Here is a 24,439-nt window from a genome sequence, read left to right on the forward strand (position 1 = left end):
CCACACCTGAGTGATCTCATAACTCTGGAATCCCACAAGTAAGAGTTAAGGCAAGAATGAGCAGCTGCAAGGCAATTAGAGAGGAATGTTCCATTATGTCTGTGGATTGAAGTCTAGTTTTACGTTTATTTGTGAGGTAGAAATCTTTAATTAATCCAGGTAATCTGGGTTATAAAACACAGAGTGGTCACATGGAGATCAAAAACTTCTAATACTAATATGGATTTATAATTGAATACTTTTACCTGAATGAAAGAGAAAAAAATGGCCCTCCATTGTTGCAGTCTGAAGTGTAGGGATATTAATGACCAGATCTGATCTCTGAAAGGCCACCCAGGGCTTTCATAACATGCAAAAGATTAGTGGAAGCTGATCCAAGTCCCAGGGGTTTTTCCTCCTATAAATCCAAGTGAAGATTCTTGAAGGAAATCATTGATACTGTGTTCATAATAGTTCCTTATAGATAAGAAAGGAAACAGATAACACAGACAAGGAATTAGAGGTCTTTCTCTCTGAAAGTATGGGAGTTGTGGTCTTATGAAGAGTCTGGCCAGTGGCTGCAAGAAGTCCAGGAAGTGTTTTATACTTGGTTAGGCTAAGAAAAAAGCAGAGACCGCCAGCAATTATTGGAATGTGGGCTAATGCAGATTTGGGAAATACAGCATATTCCAGAAGGTACTACAATATTATTAATTCATCCTGTTCAAGCCTAGAATATTTGTACACACATCCCAGTTTCACAAGGGCATTTTTAAAATAAAACAGTCTGTTCAAATCTTATAATTACAGGACTCTAATGCTGGAATCCCCTCTTCCGGGCTGGGTTTCCCTACCTCCCTCTGCACATCCCAGACTTCATACTTTTAGATCCTAGGGCTGTCTTCCCTTCTAAGTTGATTGCTGCTTGAAGACAGGCTCTACCACATTGTAGACATCCATTAATCTTTGTTGAGTAAACGTGATGACGCATGTGAAATGCTTAATATGATACCTAGTGATCTACAAAATGCTAAGTTAATCTTTTTCCTTAGCCTCCTATTTCTATATATGAAAAAAATAGAGGCACAGAGATGTATAGTGACTTGCCCAAGGTCTCAGAGCAAGTTCAAGATACTGCCAGGCCTAGAATCCAAGTCTTCTAGCCCAGATCTAGCATCTTTACATAATACCATGTAAAAGAATTAAATGAAAACTTTACTGAACATGTTACCCACAATTTAGGAAGGCTAAAATCTTCCATTCTGATTAGAGTTTTTACAATTTTCTTTAAAGCTCATGATTTGTACATAATTTATTATGCCACATTATCATACACTATTATTTTCTAGATAAAATAAATAGTTCATCTCTGCAAAAAGAAGGATCAAGTGATATCTCAACCACTATATCCTTACTGTAGTCAGTCTATATAATGAGAGCAAATAAAGACACAAAACCAAAGATGTCTCCTCTCCAACTTTGAGGTCCCCACCCACAGTAACTAAAGTACTCGAAGTAAATATTGTGAAGATTTTATGGAAGAAAAGCAAAGAGATGTGTCTGATACATTATATACCAAACAATCCAAGAACTTCCTATTGGAGACTTCTGTTTCTGTTTTCTACACACTTGGCTGAGCTGCACAGCCCCAACTCTTATTTTGCAAACCAACATCCCTCCTCCCCAGGAAGACCGAATACCAGCATGACGCTCAGTTAGGTAAATGTCTCATGCTGCTGTCTACAAATGAAGCTTTCTCCACATTTTAAAATTTAAATATATGGGGGTATGTCTGTGATCCAAATAATGATCGGTTTGAGCTAGAATATGCTCCTCCCATTAAAAGAATTTCAAAGTCACCAGCTACAAAATCCAAGATTCCAAGAAACAAGATAGTCTGCATGAAAAAGTAGAATTACGATGTGGGTGAGTAATAAAATCTAAAAGACTAAGGAAAGCTAGATTGAAATGGTTTCTAACTCCCAGTCTTTCATTTTGCTGTTCAAGTATTCAAAAAAGAGCTGGACTTTAAAACCTGGAAATAGGTAATCAAACATTTTTCCACTGACTTGTCCAGGATAGGAAGTATTTTGCATCTAACCGTTTTTTCATTGTGGATTACATCATCATTATCCAGTAAGTGCTTTAACTGTGTTGTGTCTACACTCTGCTCTCCTTGGCAGGCAGTAAAATATGTTCACAGCAGTCAGCATATGATCAGATCCGGAGACCCTCCTGGAAATTTCCAACTGGACATTGATATTTCAGGGTTACTCTTCACTCATCATCCCTGTTTTAGCCGAGAGCACGTTTTGGCAGCCAAGCTGGCCCAGTTATACGACCAGTACCTTGCAAGACACCAGAGAAACAAGGCAAAATTTCTTACTGATAAGGTATATGTGATTTCTTCCATGATCTCTGTTGTTGGAGTTGGTTCTTGCAATAAGTCCAAACAATGAAAATTTTTAACAACGAAATGTTCATCCCCCTCTTTCAATGCTTCCTCTGTCGAGGATGTATGATACATTATCCAGCTGGAGACAAAAGGATTTGTAAAAGGCGAAAGATTTATTCGTTATGAAGAGAAACCAGAGTATGACAAAAGGATTTGTATACATGTAATGTGTACAAATTTATTGGCAAACACTTGCCCCAAACAGAAGAATTTCTGTAAACAGTACAGCACCCATCAGAAGTGGGTGTTAAGTGGAAAATATGTGGCTATTACTTGCTTATTGTGATTTAGAACCTGAGACTATTGGTGGCTTCAGAATTTCTGTCCTTAGAAATAGTCTCATCCTTATATTTTTTATCCCATAGTGTGGCACCTAAACACAGGTCAGTTCCAATTGATGCTCGAGGGAAAGGCTATGCATTTGGATTTATTCTCAGTGTGACACTATCTCATGGGATTTTTGGAAGTAATTTTGACTAGAGGCAATTTTAGTCTCATGCCCTGACTTTAAAACCTTACTGCCCAAAGAAGAGATGACTTCACAATATCTCCTTTTACAAGTCTGTAATTTTATAGTTTCTTTATATCACAAGAATACCATTGTAGATCCAGGACCCAGACAAACCTGCTATTAGCTTTGGAAGAAAACTTGTTTCTAAGATACACACATAAAAATAATATTTGTCATTGATTATCTGATTATCTGGGCCATGGAACAAGGATGGACATACACTGCTCTTTACTGGTCCAGTTTCTTCAAGAACAGATGAAACAATTCTCCATCATAATTCATGTATGTGAAAGTCTGGAGAGAGCTGGATGCTTGAACATCCATTCACAGACTGCTGGCACCATTTTGCCCAGGAGAAGTGGGTGGGTCCAGTTGCACAGCAATAGGGAATAGAGTTTGTAATTCAAAACTTGTATCCATATCTTTTTAAGCTCCAAGCTCTAAGAAATGCTGTTCAGACTGGACTTGATCCAGAGAAACCTCATCAGTCTCTTGATACCATCCAAAAAACCATCAGTGACTATAAATCTGAAATTCGGTGAGTAAAGTTTGTTAAATATAACTAGTTTTTTCCCCGTTAGATGTGTACTTGTTAGAGTTTATTTTCCCAGATACTTTTTCTGAATACAATGAATATATGTGAAATTATGCCAAATAAAACAATGAAGTAAGTATATCGTATTAACACAGTATTTGAAGTCCAATAATGTGAATGAGGGTATAGGGAAATGGTCACTCTCATCCTCTGCAGATGTAAGGGAAAATTGCTACCACTTTAGAGAGCAGCTTGGCCCTAACTTGTAAAGTGTTGAAGAAGGTCGTCAGTTTAGACGCAGCAATTCTGATTCAGTTACAAGATATACTTTAAGGAACTATGTGTGCATATGTACATGGAAACATGTGCAAAGATATACACAGCATCACTCAAAAGTAAGAGACACTGGGCATGGTGGCTCATGCCTATAATCCCAGCACTTTCGGAGGCCAAGGTGAGAGGAGAGCTTGAAACCAGGAGTTTGAGACTAGTCTGTACAAAAAAAAATTTTTAATTAGCTGGGTATAGTAGTATATGCATGTAGTCCCAACTACTCAGAAGCCTGAGGAAAGAGAATCAATCACTTGAGCCCAAGAGTTTGAGGCTGTAGTGAGCTATTGCACCATTGCACTCCAGCCTGGGTGACAGAGTGAGACCTTGACTGAAAAAGAAAAAAAAGTAAGTCACTAGAAATAACCCAGTAGCAGAGCAAGCTCATCTTGGTATAGGCTTGCAGTGGATTTCTGTACCACAGTTAAAATGACTGAATCAGACCTGCAAGTATCAACGTGGATAAGGAATCATATTGCGTATACCATTCTGCAACTTGCTTCTTTATATACAACACATCTTAGACATTTTCCTATCACAGTGCATGTAGATTTATGTCATTGTTTAAAGGCTGGCATTATATAGATTTATTATAGTCTGTATAATCCTCAACTGACATGCATTTGCATTTCTATTCTATTTTTTATTATTTAAATTCTACTGTAATTACAATTCCTAAATATTATATTTGTGTACCTGTATGAGTACTTCCATAGGAAAAATCCTTAGAATAAGAAATAATAAATCAAGGCATTCCAATATATACTTTTCTTTTTACAATCTAGCTATGAGTTGGAAATTCTTCTTAGCACAGTAAAAATTAGTGAAGTTTGTAACCCATGATTGCAGAAGTATGGAGTATGTTTTTAAATAAAAATTTTTTTTATATTAAAAGGAAAACATTGCAGTCTCCTTATGAGAATAATTTTAGTTTTGGCGTACAATGAGTAAGAAAAAAGTGACAAAAAGCAATTGCGATTTTATATGGAATTGTATTTATTAGTCACTGTTTGAAAAATAGCAGAACTCAAGCCGGGCGCGGTGGCTCACGCCTGTAATCCCAGCACTTTGGGAGGCCGAGGCGGGTGGATCACGAGGTCGAGAGATCGAGACCATCCTGGTCAACATGGTGAAACCCCGTCTCTACTAAAAATACAAAAAATTAGCTGGGCATGGTGGCACGTGCCTGTAATCCCAGCTACTCAGGAGGCTGAGGCAGGAGAATTGCTTGAACCCAGGAGGCGGAGGTTGCGGTGAGCCGAGATCGTGCCATTGCACTCCAGCCTGGGTAACAAGAGCGAAACTCCGTCCCCCGCCCCCCCCCAAAAAAAAATAGCAGAACTCTGTGTGAGATCTAGAAATAATGTCCAGTGGAGTAATGGACAGTCTCATTACAATAATTCTGTGTCCCTGGAGATGAAAGCCTTCGAGATTTAGCATTTCTGACCCAGCAAAAGAGATTTCCATCCTTTGCAGACTTTTCACTAGGTGGTAAAACAATTTCTAAGCAGATGATCTATTGCTGGATGTTTCAGTCCATGGATCCATTTCCTCAAGCCTCTTGGGATCTGATCAGCCATCCCTGAGAACTACCCACCTCAAGCATCTGCTGAGCCCCCCACCAGTGCAGTTAACTCAGGACAGTACCATAAAGCATTTTCCATCTTATTTTCCACAGCAGAATCATGACCACATTCCTTGTCCTCTGAAATGGAACCAGGATATAGAAGGAAGCAAATATGAATGTTCATACAACATAAGGATATTTTACTTAAACTCCTCTGTAGGGTCTCTGCGCTCAGATGTACTCAGTCTTGAACACATAAAAATTCTACGACCCCAAGTCCTCATCCAGCTATCATTTTATCTCTGTTTCCTTTCACAGCCAAACACCAGGAAAACATTTGCTATTCATACTATCTTTACTCTCTTCCGTTTTCAACCCATCCTGTCTCACTTCTGTGCTCACCTTTCCTCTGAAGCAAATCTTGCCACAGCCACTGGGGACCTCCAGCTAGGAAAGTGGAAGGGAACCACTCAGCCTGCTCAGTGCCTGGACGCAGACGTCATCCCCATGCATTGCCTGTCAGGACGTCCTGCATCTCCATACACCACCCTTTCCTGGATGTCCTCGTCCCTCTCCAACCATTTGTCATTCTCATCATTCTTTGACCAGCATTCTCCTCTGTCCAACTTACACATGTTCTGAGTCTCGGGTGTTATTGTTTTTTATTTTTAACCCTTTTTTAAGTTGCATTTTCTCCTGAGATGAATCCACTTTTTGTGGCTTTAAACATAATCCAGATGCCAGTGGCTCCAAAAATTTCATTCTGAGTGGGAGTCCACTACACAGTCCAGACCTCATCTACATCAGGTTTCAGAAAACTATTTCTGACTCCCTAATCAAAATTGCCTTTCCCTCCTCCTCCCCATCTCTGGTCACAAATTTTAATTAAATATTATTTTGTAATTTTCTGCTTCTTTAGCTCGTATGCAAATTTTTCTTGCTAAGAGCTCTTTTTAGCATTTCTGGGAAACTATTTTTCTTTAGGTACAAAAAAAGAAAGTAGAAAATATATCAGAAAGCCTGTAGGTGTCATGTAACTCACTAAAATAATTTTACATTGTAGTTTTTTAAGCTGAAGCAGGCACAATAGCAGCTAAAGGCATAGGAGATTAACAGACCACCTGATGGTGACAGATAATGTTTGTGGGCCTCTTACTAAGTATCGGGCAAGATTCTAAGCACATTATGTGGGTTAGCTCATTCACTCCTCCCAATAACCCAGTGCGGTCAACTGCTACCATACCCATTTTACAGATGTGAGCAGGCAAAGGGAAGTAGCTTACCCAAATCCAGCTAATAAATAGTAGAGCCAAGATTCAAACCTGGGTAGTCTGGTTGTAACAACTGCGCCTTAACCACAATGCTTTGCTGCTCCTCAAGGAGAATGTTTCTTATTCTAGTTCATGGCTTTCTTACTTTTCTGAGGGTTTCAGAGAGTCCTAGATCTTGACTAGCTGACCACTGTCATTTTCTGCCATCTCCCTTTTCTATAGCTACCAGTTGATCTATTAGAAACCTAGACCCCATTATTTCTCTGAACCACGAAGTCATCACAAGTACATCCTCCAGACTTAGGCTTGCCTTCGGGAAGTCATGAAGTGCTAATTTGTGAAATGCTACATCATTAGTTTCTCATGATACCTTTTTAGACAAACCTCACATTTACATATGTGTCCATCCCCTGAGCTAAACTATAAACTCCCTGAGGACAGAGATATCTTCTGTCTCCTAGACACTTCTAAATCCCCTGGAATGACCCATGGCACTTGTTTAAAAATTTAATAATTGTCTCATTATGCAATAAAATGCATTTGGGATCTAAATACAGCTATCATTTGTAAAGAGAACTTAAAGTAAGTTATTAAATAAAATAAAGGTGAAACATTTTCAAATTATGCCTCTTCAGATTAAGACAAAAATATTGGTAATCTAATGAATATGGGAAATCTCTAAGGCATGCAATAACAATGCTTCATCTCCTCAGTGTGGAACTGGTGATTTGTGTTAACACAGAAAGACTTTAAATGTATTTATTGCTAACTAGGGCAACAGCGTATTTTGCTGTGTTCATAATAATTCAGTCCATGAGAACTGCCTTTATTTTTTTAACTTCAAAGGTGGTTATTTGTTGAAAGATGCATAGTTTTAATAAGAATTTTTAAAGTTCTTTAATTTAATTAAAGTCAGATCTGCCTAAAGAGAATAAAATCAGGTAAACCTCTCAAAACAGTTTGACATCCTATTGTCTTTAAATTTGCATTTGTATTTAGTCTTCTGTACTTGTTTCAAAATATGGTAGCTAGCAAATTGAGTATGCAATCACTGTAGCATTATTAATTTCTTTTGCAAACAAACACACCTAGCTGAATTTTTAACATATACTCATGTGTTATTCTATCCTGTAGACAAACAAGAAAATTGCGTGATGCTGAACAAGAAAAAGATCGAACATTGCTTAAGACCATCATAAAAGTTTGGAAAGAGATGAAATCCCTTCGAGAGTTCCAGAGATTTACAAATACTCCCTTGAAACTTGTTTTGAGAAAGTAGGCTTTTTTGAAAAATTATTTTATTGGGCTATATCATACATTAAGAAAAATGTATAAAACATGGATACAGTTTTAAAAATAATTACAAATAAATATGCATGTAACCACTTCCCAGGTTAAGAAATAAAACATTGCGTACCTGAGCAGCCCTTCCCAAATAGCATCCCCCTCAATCCCTAAAATAACAACTACCTGGACTTTTTTGATCATTATTTTCTTGCTTTTATAGTTTTGCCAACTAGGTGCAATCTCTAAGAATATATAGTTTAATATTGCCTGTAATTTTGACTTTTTTTTTTTTAAATATGGAACGCTTCACGAATTTGCATGTCATCCTTGCGCAGGGGCCATGCTAATCTTCTCTGTATCGTTCCAATTTTAGTATATGTGCTGCCGAAGCGAGCACAATTTTGACTTTTACATACCTGAACATATGTTGTGTGTATTCGTTAGTGGATACATACTTGCTTCTTTTCTTCAGTACTGTGTTTGTGAGATTCATCTACTTGACAACACATATCTGTAGATTTCTTTGCTTTATAATACTTCATTATATGAATATAGGTAAACTTGTTCTGTTGATGGGAATTTGAGTTTATTCCATTTTTCAACTGTTACAGAAACTACTTCTGTAAGCATTTTTGTGCTTGTCTCAGGGTATATGTGCTTAAGATTTCATTTCAACTTTACATGCTAATTCCAAACATATTCCATAAGTTGTGCCCATATACTGACACAAATAGTAAGAAATTTCGGCAGTTATCTGACATATTGCTTTGAAAACAGCTATATTTCAGCCAAAGATAGCTGCAAATTGTGATTTTTCTTTGGCTATAATTATAAAATTGAAAAAAAAAAAGGTTAGTTTTCAGGACAAGTATAAGACTGTGTGATCTTTGAGAGCAGGGATCCTGTTGTCATTGTATATCTGGTCCCTACCAGAGCACCTGCCGCTTAGCATCTGCTCAGTTAATATTGGTTAACAAAAAATAAATTCAGATATGCTACCCCACAGAAATAATGGCTGTCTCCCAGAAATTCCAGAGTTTGTGCTTTCAAATTCTATCTGTTAGGCTGAGCCTCCCACAGAAGCAGTACAGAAATCCTTGCCAGATTATTTTCTCTCTCCCCCCCTCCCATCATCCCTCCGGCTAACTCTCCCTCCATCCCTCCCTTTCTTCTTTTTAAGTTTATAGGATAAACTAAATTTATAGGCATTTTACGCAGATGGTCATAACACTCCTTCCCCTGATAAGTAGCTGTCTTCCAAATTCTTTTGGAGTACTGTTTTTTTCACATTCTTGATTCATCTAGCCACCCTTATGATAAAGAATAGTTTTTCCCACAAGAAAATTATACAAGTTTATTTGTGCTTTTGAATAGCAATAAGAAAAGCAAATGATTTTCTGTATATCAGAGATGGAACATAATTTTGAGGCCAAATTCCACCTTGTGTTTATAAATTTTGGGTACCACTGTATAACCAAAGTGATTTATTTGATAGTCATCCTAGAGAGCTGAAAGAACTTGTGCCCTGGGGGACTGTAAACTGCTTAAACCCCAGGCAACATGTGTCCACAAGCAAACATTTGTCAGCTCTATGCACTTGACTAGGTTTATTTAAAATGGATTAGGAAGCTTTGGGAGCATAGAACTTGGAAGCTTAACTCCCCTGGGGGAAATAGCGCAGTCAGTATGCATCACCATCTCCGAAGCGCTGGGTGGGATGGATGCAGTCACCGCACGTTTGCCGCCACCCACCAGGAGAGCCATGCTGTTCATCAACATGTTAAGGGCTCTGAAAAGATGACCAGCAAGGAACCTTTCACACTTATTTAATCCAGTGTTGATACGGCCACAATATCTTTTCTTGGTGGGACATCTCACAGAACTAATGTCCTACAGAACACACCATGGGAAACGATGGTTCAAGTTGGCTAATCTCCTGGTGGAATGTAAGCAAAATCATCAAAGGGAAACCCCAGATCCTCCATCTGAAGTCAAAAAGGTGGTTTCAGGACTCAGTGGCAACAAAATGAAGCCGTTCCTCAGAGAAGTAATAAAATAACTAATGAAATTTCCACCATCGGTGGAGAACTTACAGGCCCTGTGTCAGCACACCACATGGCTGCTTCCTGTTCAGTGGTTGGGACTCATATTCAGCTTGTCCACTCACCAACTGTGTGTTTTTTGTAACTTACTTAACTTCTATGTGCCTCCGTCACCTCATGTGTAAGATGTGGATAATAATAGCAACTGCCTCACAGGATTGTAAGTTAATGTGCCACATTTTTAGAAGAGGAGCTGGCACGTGGCAAGCCCAATATAAGTATTTGCTGTTATTATTGCTGTCTTATTTAATTTCCAGAAATAACCAAGGGACTACAAATTTTTTTAAGGGAAAAAGTTGACCAGAAAGCAGATGAAGAAGCATATGAAGCAGAAATTCAAGTTGAAATAAGTGAACTGTTGGAAGAGCACACGGAAGAGTACGCACAGAAGATGGAAGAGTACAGAACGTCATTGCAGCAGTGGAAGGCCTGGAGGAAAGCACAAGTGTGTAAACAAATGCTCAGCCTGGAACAGGGCTAGGCAGGAAGCATCTGGGATGGCAGCCTCCAGTACAGGACAGGGGAAACCAGACTGGCAGACTAGGGTCTCCTGTGGCTCCCCCTGTGTCTTAGCCTGTCCCCTGGCTAAGGGATAAAAGGATGAATGAATTGACTGGTTAATGCATTTGCTTAAAAAGCCACCCAGCTAACTGATAGCAGAGCCAGCTTTGTCCATAGAGAATACTATAGTAGCAGTCTGTGACTGTTTAAGGAATAATGTAGTAATCACAATGCATGCGTCCAGCACTGTACTATCTTACATGCATTATTCCATTAAATGTAGGGATTGCTGCTTCTGAGTTTCCTTTAGAAAATTATGTAACTTTATGCACATGACCCTACAAAACTGAGTTCAAGGGCAACAAATAATAGATCAGGGGTCCCTGCAAAGCTAGTTGTGCTTACACGCCTTATTTTAATATCTCAAGATGTGTCCTTAGCCTTGAAAACCAAAATTAAAGATCATATGAATACCTACCTTTTTAAAAACTCTTTCTAGGGACTAGGCTGGACGATAAACGCTTTTTAGGCATTTGAACAGTCTCATTTCAACAGCCCTGGGAGAAATTTCCTGGGCTCCATTCTTTAGATGAAAAAAACAGATATAGAGAGGTTAGGTGGCTTAGGGGCCTGCCTGATTACACACATCTGGTTGAAATGGGGCTGGGGTTTGCATTCAGGTTCATCTGGCTCTGAAGACTGTGCTCTTCAATGAAATTCCAAAATTCCTGCTTGATGTCATGTTGCCTCTAACCCAACAGAGGGCCAAGAAGAAGAAAAGAAAACAAGCAGCAGAAGAACATCCCTATGATGAGACTGAGGAGTCGTATCCTGAGGAGGACCTTGTGAAACCCATCCCTCCAGAGCCCACTGATCGAGCAGTGATAGAGCAGGAGGTGAGGGAGAGAGCAACCCAGAGCAGGAGGAGGCCTGGGGAGCCCATGCTGGTCCCGGAGCTAAGCCTGGCAGGGAGCATAACACCCAACAACCAGTGCCCCAGGTGAGTGGATGCTCTGACCATAAATGAGGCTGACATCTGACACACATGCTCACGTGGACGCAAGCACGCACACATACACACTTACTGACCTACACTATCGTGAGGAGAACCATTAACTCTGAACAAATATTAGGTTGAACCATGTGAAGTTGCTGACATTTGCCCACTTTAGGTGATTTCATGTGATTCACCTGCCTGATGCTACTGAGGAGCACACTGGAAAGCTGCCTGTAGGAGAAGCATCCCAGTTGCAAATCTCTGCCTGCTCTTCACAGTGGCTGTCTCTATGTCTTTTGATTTGAGTCCCTTATCTGTAACCTCAATGAGTCCGTCTGTCCACTGGTAGCATGTCCCAACTTCTGGCACAGGCACGGATGCCTCCTCTTGCCCCCTGATTTCGACTGCTCCACGGATCAGCTTCTCTCTTTGAAAACCCCCCAAAAAGTTGTGGGTGTGCCCTATAGCTTGTATTTAAGTGAGACCATCTGAAGCATACCCTCCAAATTTGATAAAAATACATGTCTAGTCATTCTTACTTGATGCCTAAAAGAAATATTACTTGATTTATATGTATTTGTACATATAATACATTCATAAACATGTATTTATAAGTTCATATTCTTTTTTAAAATTATAATGTAATATAAATATTTTTATGTTTTCTATTTATTCTTTCCCTCATTGTATAGCCATGGTTCTCAAAATATAGTCCTGGAATCAGCATCATCAGCATCACTGAGGAATTGTTAGAAACATAAACTCGGCCAGGCGCGGTGGCTCAAGCCTGTAATTCCAGCACTTTGGGAGGCCGAGGTGGGTGGATCACGAGGTCAAGAGATCGAGACCATCCTGGTCAACATGGTGAAACCCCGCCTCTACTAAAAATACAAAAAATTAGCTGGGCATGGTGGCGCGTGCCTGTAATCCCAGCTACTCAGGAGGCTGAGGCAGGAGAATTGCCTGAACCCAGGAGGTGCAGGTTGCGGTGAGCCGAGATCGCACCATTGCACTCCAGCCTGGGTAACAAGAGCGAAACTCCGTCTCAAAAAAAAAAGAAAAAAAGAAACATAAACTCAGGCCAAGCATGGTGGCTTATGCCTGTAACCTCAGCACTTGGGGAATCTGAGGTGGGAGGATCGCTTGAGGTCGGGAGTTGGAGACCAGCCTAGGCAACAAAGTGAGATCTCACCTCTATTGAATAAATACATAAAACTCCAAACATTTTTAATATCTCACATTGAAATAAATATGTTTAAGAAAGATTAATAAAAACTAGCCAGACAATTATTTAAAGGCAACCAACTGAACAGAAATTTTAAAAATAATTTAAAAAAAGAAAGAAATCTAAACTTGCAAGTTCTGCTTGAGACTTACTGAACTGGAAACACTGAGTTGGGGCTGAGAAAACTGTTCTCACAAGGTCTTCAAGTGATTCTGATGCATGTTTATGGTATATCATAATTAAAGGGAGTCCATTAAATTCATCGATACCACAAAATCCCAGTCTTAATTCGTCAGTAAATAGAAGATATATTGTGAATAAAAGGACTATTGTACACTGAAATCTTCAATATCCCAACATGAAAAATGAGAATTCAAATAAAGTCAGTCAGCCTCTGAGTTCATTGAAATGTGGGAGTTAATTAGGATGTCTTTATAAGATTTTTCACAGTCTTCTTGGTTTCAAATTTCTGTTAATGTACTAATGATTGATTCATTTTTAAATTATAGCTTTTTATGCATTTTCATATGTTGTCTCAACTTCACATATTAAGATGTTATATATAAACGATTCCCCAGCACTAAGTAAGTTGTTTTCAAGGCACAAATACCATACCATATAATTTTAACATGAACATTCAAAATATGTGATGACAGAGCATGCTTTCTAAAAGGAAAATTTGGGCTTGATTTGGTAATCTTTTACGAGTGGAGTCTAAGTCTTGGGTATTGTGGATACTTCTTGCAAATTTGGTGTGAAATGTCCTTTATTTAAAAAGTGCTGAAGTAATTTGAGCTATTTCATGTCTAGGATAAGTCTAAATTATAGAGATGTAAAAAGTTAAAACTACCACCCCTTTTAACGAGTAGAGAATTTCTGTTTGGCATAATGAAACAGTTCTGAAGATGGACAGTGGTCATGGTTACATAACGTAGTAATTGTGCATAATGCCACTAAACCATACACTTAAAAATGGTTAAGGTGATAAACATTATGTTATATATATTTTACCATAATGGAGCAATTTTCAATAAACTACCACCCCCAAAAAAACTTGAGCTTGTATCAGATTTTGATGCCCTAACCTTTTCCTTTCCTCAATAAGCTTGAATTGCTATTGACTTAACCAATAACTGGCATTTTTTGGTGGACGTCTCTACAAATATGTACAATAAAATTAAAACCCCATGGGAGATTATTTAACTTTCTGGCTATAAGAATGATATGTTTCAATTCCTTCAAGGTACCAGGACAGCTTTTATTGTGATTCAGATTATCTTTAAAAATAAGAAACATTTCTTAATACCCTGCATCCATTCCACATTCACTTATTTGAAAATGTTGAGAAAAACTTGGGATCTTGGAAAAGTGAACTTGATCTAACTGCTACAATATGCTGCTATATTTTTAGAAGAAAACTTCTCACCCAAATATAAATTATTATCCCCTATGTCTTGAACTTACTCCATTTAACAAGGAATACATGAACTTAAAACTTTGGGTTTTAAGTATGCAAATGTAAAGCTTGTTTGAAAAACTTGAGGAGACTGTAGCACAACAATGCATGGACTCTAGTTCTTAAACCCTCTGTGCCCTTCTCAGTGTCTGTTAATGGCTTCTGCATAAATTTCATATTACTCTGCAAGACCTGTGGCTCTTCTGGTTAAATGAGGGCTGACATGACTGGCAGAGTTGCCTGCAGTGTGTCTTGTTCTGTTCAGTGTTTATTTATCACATATTCTGGTGATCCTTAGTAAATTATTACTAACTCCACCTGTGAATGGTCTCCTTTTGCAGAGCAGAGGTCTTGAGAAGGGAAGATGTAAAGAAGCGCTCATTGTACTTAAAAGTGCTCTTCAACAACAAGGAGGTGTCCAGGACAGTCACTCGGCCACTAGGAGCAGACTTCCGAGTTCACTTTGGACAGATTTTCAATTTGCAAATAGTCAACTGGCCAGAGAGCTTGGCACTTCAGGTACACATTTTAATTACAGTTAATGGTCAGGTGCTGTGGCTCATGCCTGTACTTTAGAAAGCCAAGGTGGGTGGATCACTTGAGGCCAGGAGTTCGAGACCAACCTGGCCAACATGGCAAAACCACATCTCTACTATAATAAAAAAAAAAAAAAAGGTTAGCCGAGCAAGGTGGCAGGCGCCTGTAATCCCAGCTACTCGGGAGGCTGAGGCAGGAAAATCACTTGAACTTGGGAGGTGGAGGTGGCATTGAGCTGAGATCATGCCACTGCACTCCAGCCTGGGTGACAGAGTGCAAATTTGTCTCAAAATGATTGTAATAATAATAATTATTATTATAGTTACTGCTCCAATAATTTTTTGTTCATTGTAGGATTGAGATGATTTTAAATCATCCATTGGCTATACATATGCCTTGATAGATTCTCAAAGCTCTTCCTTGGCACATCTGTTCTTAAAGCCTTGGCAGAAAGAGATCTGTTCCCCAATTCCTCACCAACTGAAAATGCCAGAAGAATAACTCTGGCCACAGTGCTCTGGAGTGTGTGCCTTGAGATGGGAGAGGGGTGCTGAAGGGGTTTGGGGCACAGGGGGATCTCCAGCTCATTCACTGAAGACGTATTTCAATATCACCTTCTACCAGCACCCTAGCATAATAGAGAAATCAATTATGCCACAATCACGGGAGGTTATAATGTAGGAAAGATACAGATGCTAGGATTCCCCCAAATTAAGCTCCCCACTAGCCTAAATCCCACCATTAGCAATATATTTATTTGAGTCTATTTTAGTTTCCTAGGGCAACTAAACTGCAACAAGGAACCACTAAGTTCGTGGCTTTAAAACACCAGTGGGCAGCACTGGCCACCCAGAAATTTGTTTATTCACAGTTCTGGATGCCTAAAGTCTGAAATCAAGGTGTCAGTAGGGCCATACTCCCTCAAAAGCTCTAGAGGAGTATCTTTCTCTTCCTCTTCCAGCTCCTTCTGGCACTTAGAGTTCCTTGGTTTGTTTTAGTGTAACTCCAGTCTCTGCTTCCACCTTCACATAACTTTCTCTGTGTCTCTCTCTGTGGGTCCTCTTTTGTCCCTTATAAGAACACTCTTACTGGATTTAGGGCCCATCCTAATCTAATATGATCTTATTTTCATCCTTAAGTAATGATATCTGCAAAGACCCCGTTTCCAATTTAGGTCAGTTCCTGGATGGGCATCAATATGTGGAGGATGGTATTTATCCCACTACAGCAGGCGTCCTCAAACTACGTATGGCCCGAGGGCCGCATGCAGCCCCCTGAGGCCATTTACCCGTCCCCCCGCCACACTTCAGCAAGGGGCACCTCTTTCATTGGTGGTCAGTGAGAGGAGCACAGTATGTGGCGGCCCTCCAACGGTCTGAGGGACAGTGAACTGGCCGCCTGTGTAAAAAGTTTGGGGACGCCTGCACTACAGTGTCTTCCGTCTTGCTTGTTCCGTTGGTGAATCTTCTCCCACAATGCCAATAGGTCTCTCTTATGATCCTAGCAGGCTTCCTCACTAGGATTGCAACTTTGTGGCATGAATGCCCTTGCTTCCCCATCACCACCCAGGCAGAAATCACAGATCCTCATCCATCACTTAGGCAGAAATTTCTCACTTCCTCCACCACCCTTGCCAGAAAGCAGTAATTGAAGGTGCTATTTTTGTTGTGTTTTCCCACCGACCCTGAATATAATTTTAGAATTCTTCTCAATATAGTACTTCAGGCAGCCACTACCTATTCCTAGTAAGCATAACTGACATTATCTGTAGGTGCCATTGCGACTGTATAATTAATAAAATATTTACATACTTCTGTACTGAATGATAAACAGCTGCTGCCCTGACTTCCTCGATACCATCCTGGCCACATAAGCCCCACTTCAACAACCCCCTGGACCTTCCCACAATTGACCAATTAAAGGGGTGGGTGACCAAGGCCAGTTCCTCAAGGGCCGTGTTCCCAAGCTGTGGTGGGCACCTCTTCCAATGGCTTAGTGCCCTGCCTGTGTGTTGTTCAGTATTTTGAATATCAAGCCCCGCCTGGACCTCAGTAGTTAAAAACCTGTACAGGAAGTTTGCAAGAGCTGGGATGTGTTCTTTTGACAATGGGAAGGAAGCGCAGTAGAACTGCACAGAAAGAGAAGAGAGAGTGCCAAGAAATGGGAGGAGGAACCTGAAAGGGGCAGCACTGGCCACCCAAGGTCAACCACCATGGCTTAGAATTTCTCCAGAGCCTGTGGCAGTTTTGTTCTGTACCTTTTAATCTGTGACCTGGGGGTGAGTGAAAGCAGGGGTCCTCCTCATTGACAAAGCACCGAGCATCAAGACTCAAGCAAAATTCCTTTGCTCTATTGATACCTGCACAGCTGAAATTTTTTTCTTGAAATTTTAAAACTTTAGATGTTGGTTTAGTCCTGTCACTCACATAACTTTTTTTTTTTTTTTTTTTGAGGCGGAGTTTCACTCTTGTTACCCAGGTTGGAGTGCAATGGCGCGATCTCGGCTCACCGCAACCTCCGCCTCCTGGGTTCAGGCAATTCTCCTGCCTCAGCCTCCTGAGTAGCTGGGATTACAGGCACGTGCCACCACGCCCAGCTAATTTTTTGTATTTTTAGTAGAGACGGGGTTTCACCATGTTGACCAGGATGGTCTCGATCTCTCGACCTCGTGATCCACCCGCCTCGGCCTCCCAAAGTGCTAGGATTACAGGCTTGAGCCACCGCGCCCGGCCACATAACTTTTTTAAATGCCATCTAATTTTTTAAAATGTCTGTGTATTCTGAAACTTGAAAAAAAATCAAACTTCTTTGGCTGCTAACTTAAACATAATATGGGTGAGAGGACAAAGCAAGTGAAAAATGGTTTTAGAAAGGTGATTGGAGTTGGAGGTTTGGTGAAAACCTGAGATTTTCTTAAGCCTAAAAATTCCCTTTCTGAATATCAACTGGGGGAAAATAATTTCTATTAATGTTTACTTCCTTACTTGATTTACAACTCTGAATGAACACAGAGAATGAAATGAGGCAATTTTGTCTGAAGGTAGAAGTAGAGAGTTGCCCAACGGGACAGCTTTCAGATATGTGGCCACTGGACACAGCCCCTGTGAAGTCCCTGCCCTCAAGTGTGGGGCCCAAGTGGACTCTATTCCATCTCCTCTTGGGCTTTAGGTGGCCGCTGGACATAGCCACTGTAACACCCTTGCTGTCAGGTGTGGGATCCATGTGGACTCTATTCCATCTCCGCTGAGGCTGATGGCCTGGAACACTTGAAGGGCTCCTCTTCTTCTGTCCTCTTAGCAGTGTCAGTGGGCTCTGTTACCTTGCTTCCTGAATTTCAGCTAATCTCTTCATCTCATCGCCATTCACTGAGATGTACAATTATTTGAGCCACTGGGATGCACTCACTGGGATGCATGATTATTAGACTATGTACAGCATCAACTAGAAGACACTGTTCAATTTCAGATGTGTTTAAATGATAAAGTACATTATACTATATAACACTAACAAGAGCAGCCTTTCTTAGCCAGGGATTCCCTGCAGGGATTTCTTTCCATTTTGGATGGAACATTTAAAATCTGAATGCCTTGCTAGGTAGAGTTGAATTCTGAAGCCTCACATCTTTACTGCTTCCCACATTGACCTGTGTGCCCTACCCCTGAACACATTCACTTAAGTTTAAAGTAAGACTTACCACACACAAAACATTGTCTAAACTAAGAATAAAACTTGACTGAGAAAGTAAAGAAACGTAAACTCCAGAAGCACACTTGCTGCTCCTCTGTTACCTGCCCTGAATAGAGGAGTTGCAGGGACCCACATGAGTCCCTCCCTTTCTAAACACACCAATAGTGAAGATGTCAGTATTCAGAGTTCTACCTCCTAGTTTGACATCCATCGTCAACTCGTCCTACCCTTACCTCCCTTAGGGAGGAAAAGCTGATACCAGGAAGACCAAGATTAACATGAGAAGACCAGATAGAGAACTGGAGGGGAGAGCAGCAGAAAGTAACATGGCAGGCAGACAGGAGAGGAAGTTGGCAAGGAGACACCCACTAGCAGAGTCAGAAAGACAGGAGAGAGGCGAGAAGGCCTCCCCTCCTGCAGGTGCCCAGCCATGCCTCCACTGATGGGTGAGAGCTCAGACAACCTTGGCAGCCTGTGAAACACACTCCCACTCTAGGCACTTCTGAATGTTCTGAATTACTTTACAGGGAAAGACTATCTTCTGCCTCCCACAGCACAGCAGTATTTTATTTCACATATATTCTAAAATGTGAACAAGGCCTCCAATACTATCTCCTGCTTATTGCCTTGAATATTAGCTTGCTGTGGATGTTACAGTCAAAATAATTTTTGAAAAACCAATGTGAAAATACTGTGAAATAAATTTTTAAACAGGAAAACAAAGTTACTCAGAATATTATCCAGAATATGCTCATAGGCAATAAGCTTGGTCCTGAAAACTAAATCATATTATTTTTTAAAAATTATAAATTAAGGGAGTTTTGGCTAAGTTCTTAAGCTATTTAAAAGGATTTGATAACTGCCCAAATCTCATATCACAATGGCCAGGGGTGCTGCTAAGCATCCTACAACATGTAACTCACCGCAACAAAAAATTACTTGGCCCTGAATGTCAATAGTGCTGATGCTGAGAACCCCTGGCTTTGAGAGAAAACAAAAATTAAACTAAATTATACAGAGATCTACTTACAAATACTTAAAGCCCAAAGTACCCATTTCCTAATTTTTTTAAATAGCATTTCTTCCTAGCATTTAAAAGAACTTCTGCTATCTTAAGAGAGTAGAAAATAAAGATTGGGACATTCTGGATGTTTTTGACTTTGTCAGATGGAATCTGTTTTTTTCTCATTAAAAAAATCTGATAATTATCTTCTGAGACAGTAACATCAACTAGCAAACCTCCATTCCCCTAGAGTCCATGATTGCCTCTGCCTGCAGATTTGGCACCAAGAACCCCCATTCAGTTCCTTTCTAGACACCAGCTAAAAATGTGGCTCCAGAAACTAGGAGTGAACAGACTTCCACTGATGTCGTCAGAAACACCCTTTATGTGATCACTTAAGTTTTATTGGTCATCACTAGGCATGGTAACCAGCCCAGGGAACACCCATGAGGAATACAAACCACCTTCCATACCCTTTCACAGGATTATGGTGAAGATTAAACAAGGTACCACACCGAAAGCTCCTTAAGTCCCTGTACTTCCTGCAAAAGGATGTCATCATGAATTTTTGTCTAAATTAATTCTGGAAAAAAAAATGTGGTTTCTTTCATTTCAAACAAAATAAAAGAAAACACATCCTTTTCTTGGGATGAGATGTCATGCCAATGAGTTTGTAATTTATGAGGTCAAATCAAGGTCTCCTGTGCAATAAATGATAACCTACTACATGTTTTTTAAGCTATGTAAGATTATAGAATTACAGGCTCTTAAGAGTGTTGGGTCAAACAACTAATAGCACTCCTTGTCACATCAGAGTTGTGAACCAATAAAAATATAGAGAAATTTTTTTAAAAGAGGAAGGGTCACTTGTAAATAAAATAAAATGAAGAGGCTTGAGGAACATATCAGTCAATTACAACATATGGAATACATTTTTATCCTGATTCAAACAAAATATTACAGAATTTTTTGAGGCTCTCAAGGAAATTTGAAATTTACCTGTAGTTGAGGTTATTAAGGAATTACTAGCCGGGCGCAGTGGCGCATGCCTGTAACTCCAGCACTTTGGGAGGCCGAGGCGGGTGGATCACAAGGTCAAGAAATCGAGACCATCCTGGTCAACATAGTGAAACCCCATCTCTACTAAAAAAATACAAAAAATTAGCTGGGCATGGTGGCGTGTGCCTGTAATCTCAGCTACTCAGGAGGCTGAGGCAGAAGAATTGCCTGAACCCAGGAGGCGGAGGTTGCGATGAACCGAGATCGCGCCATTGCACTCCAGCTTGGGTAACAAGAGCGAAACTCCGTCTCAAAAAAAAAAAAAAAAAAAAAGGAATTACTATAAAAACAATATTGTAATTATGCTTTTAAAAATATTACCTATTAAAGATACATATTGAAATGTTTACAGATGAAATGATGTCTAGATTCAAGATACTGGATGGGAGGGGAATGGTTGAGAGTATAGATGAAATAAGATGTTCATAACATACGATCATTGAAACTGCAGGGGGTGATAGGTCTGTGGTATATTATTATTCCTGCACTGATAAAGATGAATTTGGAAAGTGTGTTTTAAGTGTGCCACTTACGGACTTCCTGCTGAAATCCTGCCAATTAGAATAGCTCACAGTGATATTAAGTCTGGGGTCCTGAATTCAGTACCTGTGCAATTTTTGCCTTTGTCTTTGACCCAGAGCCTCTCCACACTCAGCCAGCCATCTTGCAAAGGTGAGCTGGAAAGGTGAGACCAGAATGGATACTGGGAAGACAAGACCAGGGGCAGTAGCCAGGCACCACTTCATCCTCACTTCTGGACAAGAATTTAGATCAGGCTGGGCACTGAGATTACAGGGGCTCATGCCTGTAATCTCAGCACTTGGGGAGCCAAGGGGGGCAGATCACTTGAGGTCAGAAGTTCGAGACCAGCCTGCCCAACATGGTGAAACCCCATTTTTACTAAAAAGACAAACATTAACCGGGCGTGGTGTTGGGAGCCTGTAATCTCAGCTACTTGGGGGGTGGGGCAGGAGAATCGCTTGACCCCAGGAGGCAGAGGTTGCAGTGAGCCAAGATCACACCACTGCACTCCAGCCTGGGTGACAAAGCAAGACTCCGTCTCAAAAAACAAAAGTTCAGATCATATGCCCTGTAAGGGAGGGTGGGCGAAGAGGAGCTGTGGTGTCATCTTTGTGCATTCAAGTTTTAAGTGGAAAATACTGACTAGGGGGGATTATTACACAAGAAGAAAAATATAAAGATTAATTAGCAGAAATAAAAGTAGTTAAATCAGCATTTTTTCAAACTGTAAACCAGTCACAGAGACCTCAAGTAGAGAAAAAATAAAACACAAGAAAGAAGCCAAGAGAACTATGGAATATTATGTCATATTACCACAAAAGTGAGATGTGCCAAGAATGCAGGGGATCGAATGGAGCCAAGGGTCCAACTGAGGCTGGATTGTGTATTCTTGAATCATGGTTTCCCTGCAATGGAGCCCTTCACCACACGGTAATAACATCATAATGTGACACACCACAGTGATCAGTAGCGGAGCTGCTGGTGGTCTGAGTGGCTCCATCTAAGAGAAGATCTGAGAAAAATAAGGGGTTTCAGCAGATAACAAATAAAATGAGGTCTGAAAGAGTGTAATTTGATAGATTTACTAAAAATGTAACACTCTGGAGTGCTTTTGCATATGGAGCTTCTCTGACTGACTTGGAGATTGGTGCAAATAGTAAGCCATCCAGGGGCATGGCTGTCCCACCCATTCCTCCCAGTAGTATTGCTGTCTGAAAACAACCTGAGTCCAGAAAAGGAGGGGGTCCATTCTCAAAGCAAGTTGTATATTGGTTTGGAATAAAAACAATTTCCTTGCCTGCTGCTTTGATTAACCTCCCTACCCAGATTAGTCCAGGCAAGAAAGCAGGTTGTCAACAACTTGACCACAAACAGGTGTAAGCTCGTCTCCATGGAAACCGTAGTAACATAATTCAACTTTCCAGGCTGAGATGAACCCTTAGGGCTACAACAGTGACCAGCATAAATACTAACAACATGGACTGATTATCTGACGTGAGCGCACGCTATTGTTGTTTTTACTGGCTGTTTCCCTTTTCCGGTTTTCAGGTCTATGAAACTATTGGACACAGTGGTCCCACCTTGCTAGCAGAAGTGTTTCTGCCTATTCCTGAGACTACTGTTGTCACTGGAAGGGCTCCTATTGAGGAAGCGGAGTTTAGCAGTAATCAGCATGTGACACTGGACCACGAGGGAGTTGGAAGTGGTATGAAAAGCTATTATCTGCAATGGCTCACTGTTTCAGTCAGTTTTGAATGTGTATATCTCTGTTTCACTTCTCAGACAAGAGAATTATAAAGTTGATATCAAAACTTCAAATTCAAACACCGATGCTACGCAACTTTTTGCCAAGTTGTTTTTTATATACCATTGGTGACGATGTAAGTGTATATAACTATGCAACTACAAAGTAGATTGGCAGTGTGAATTAAGAGCCTTGATAGATAATTGGTGCCTTACTTTTATTTCTAGGAATCTTTCCTAAGAAAATAATTTGAAATGAGGACAAAGATGTGTGCATAAAAATGTACGTCACAGTGTTGTTCATAAGCCCAAAAAGTTTGAAATAAATATTCTCTCATCTCCTTCTACAATTCCAATTGACTATATAATGGATCTTCTCACTCATTCCTCCATGTTTATTAATCTTTCTTTAATACATTTGCTGTTTTTCTTTCACTGCTACAATCTATATAATTTTTTTAAATTTGTCCTCCAAGCCATGAATTCACCTTTTGGCTGTCTCTAATTATTGGAACTAATCCTTTCTATTTTTCCTCCCAATTACTGCATTTTTCAACTCTGGAAATTATGTTTAGTTCTTTCCCAATCAGTGTGGTCAGTTCTGACAGCTTTTTGTCCTTTCCTTAGACTCTCATTTCTTTTATATATTCATTCATTCATTTAAATATATTTAAAATATTTTTAAACATTTGGTCTTTGATCATTCCAATATCTATCTGCTTATTGGTCTGATTCTGTTACCTCTTGTTTATGGTGGCTTGCTTCCTCATGTGTCTGTTGATTTTTTTTTTTATCATGACTTACACCTGGAATTTTATCTGCATTATTTATTTGAGGCCCAAATTCTATCCTCAGTCTAAAAGTCTGGAGACTTAGGCTTTAGTTTCAGCTCTGATGTTGGCAAGCTGTGAGATTCTGGTAGTCATGTAACTTCTTTGAATATCATTTTCCTCATTTATAAAATGGATCTAATAATAGCTCCTTTAATGTCTTATAAGGTTATTTTATTTATTTATTTATTTATTTATTTTTGAGACGGAGTTTCGCTCTTGTTACCCAGGCTGGAGTGCAATGGCGCGATCTCGGCTCACCGCAACCTCCGCCTCCTGGGTTCAGGCAATTCTCCTGCCTCAGCCTCCTGAGTAACTCGGATTACAGGCATGTGCCACCATGCCCAGCTACTTTTTGGTATTTTTAGTAGAGACGGGGTTTCACCATATTGACCAGGATGGTCTCGATCTGTTGACCTCGTGATCCACCCGCCTCGGCCTCCCAAAGTGCTGGGATTACAGGCTTGAGCCACCGTGCCCGGCCAGGGTTATTTTTAAGATCAAGATAGGATGTTCAGTATGAAGGAAAGATCTATAGTTACTTCATTTAGTGCTTGAAAATCTCCTCTTTTAGTTGATTAAATAAACTGCCCAGTTTTTACCATTAAATTCCAATTGGTAGAAGCCAAATCAGTGCAACTTTACTGTAGCCACAACAGCTTAGTAATAACTAGCATGTGTTGTGTGATCACAATTTGCTAGGCATTGTGTAAGTACTTTGCAAATATTAACTAATTTAACTCCTGTTCCTCACTTCCATCGTAGGGTGCTTGCACTTGTTCCTTCTGCCAGCAATGCTTTTTCCCAAAATAATACACCTCTACTCTACCTCTACCTCCTCA

General features: G+C 40.0%; 1 protein-coding gene and 1 non-coding gene across 7 annotated transcripts in view; one reads left to right on the plus strand and one right to left on the minus strand.

Annotated features, from left to right (window-relative positions):
* Positions 1-24,439, plus strand: part of CC2D2A (coiled-coil and C2 domain containing 2A) — a 134,657-nt gene that overhangs the window by 58,666 nt on the left and 51,552 nt on the right. For all 6 annotated transcript variants that reach the window (XM_003927449.4, XM_074395913.1, XM_074395912.1 and 3 more), the window contains 7 exons: positions 2,163-2,372; positions 3,377-3,483; positions 7,783-7,923; positions 10,326-10,482; positions 11,300-11,538; positions 14,558-14,735; positions 22,573-22,729. In XM_003927449.4, coding sequence (XP_003927498.2) covers positions 2,163-2,372; positions 3,377-3,483; positions 7,783-7,923; positions 10,326-10,482; positions 11,300-11,538; positions 14,558-14,735; positions 22,573-22,729 — 1,189 coding nt within the window. The remainder of the gene's footprint in view (positions 1-2,162; positions 2,373-3,376; positions 3,484-7,782; positions 7,924-10,325; positions 10,483-11,299; positions 11,539-14,557; positions 14,736-22,572; positions 22,730-24,439) is intronic.
* Positions 8,226-8,332, minus strand: LOC120363716 (U6 spliceosomal RNA). The gene has a single exon (XR_005579169.2). It is a non-coding gene; the product is annotated as a U6 spliceosomal RNA (small nuclear RNA).

The sequence above is a fragment of the Saimiri boliviensis genome, chromosome 3 (assembly GCF_048565385.1).
Source record: "Saimiri boliviensis isolate mSaiBol1 chromosome 3, mSaiBol1.pri, whole genome shotgun sequence".
NCBI classification, from domain to species: domain Eukaryota; kingdom Metazoa; phylum Chordata; class Mammalia; order Primates; family Cebidae; genus Saimiri; species Saimiri boliviensis.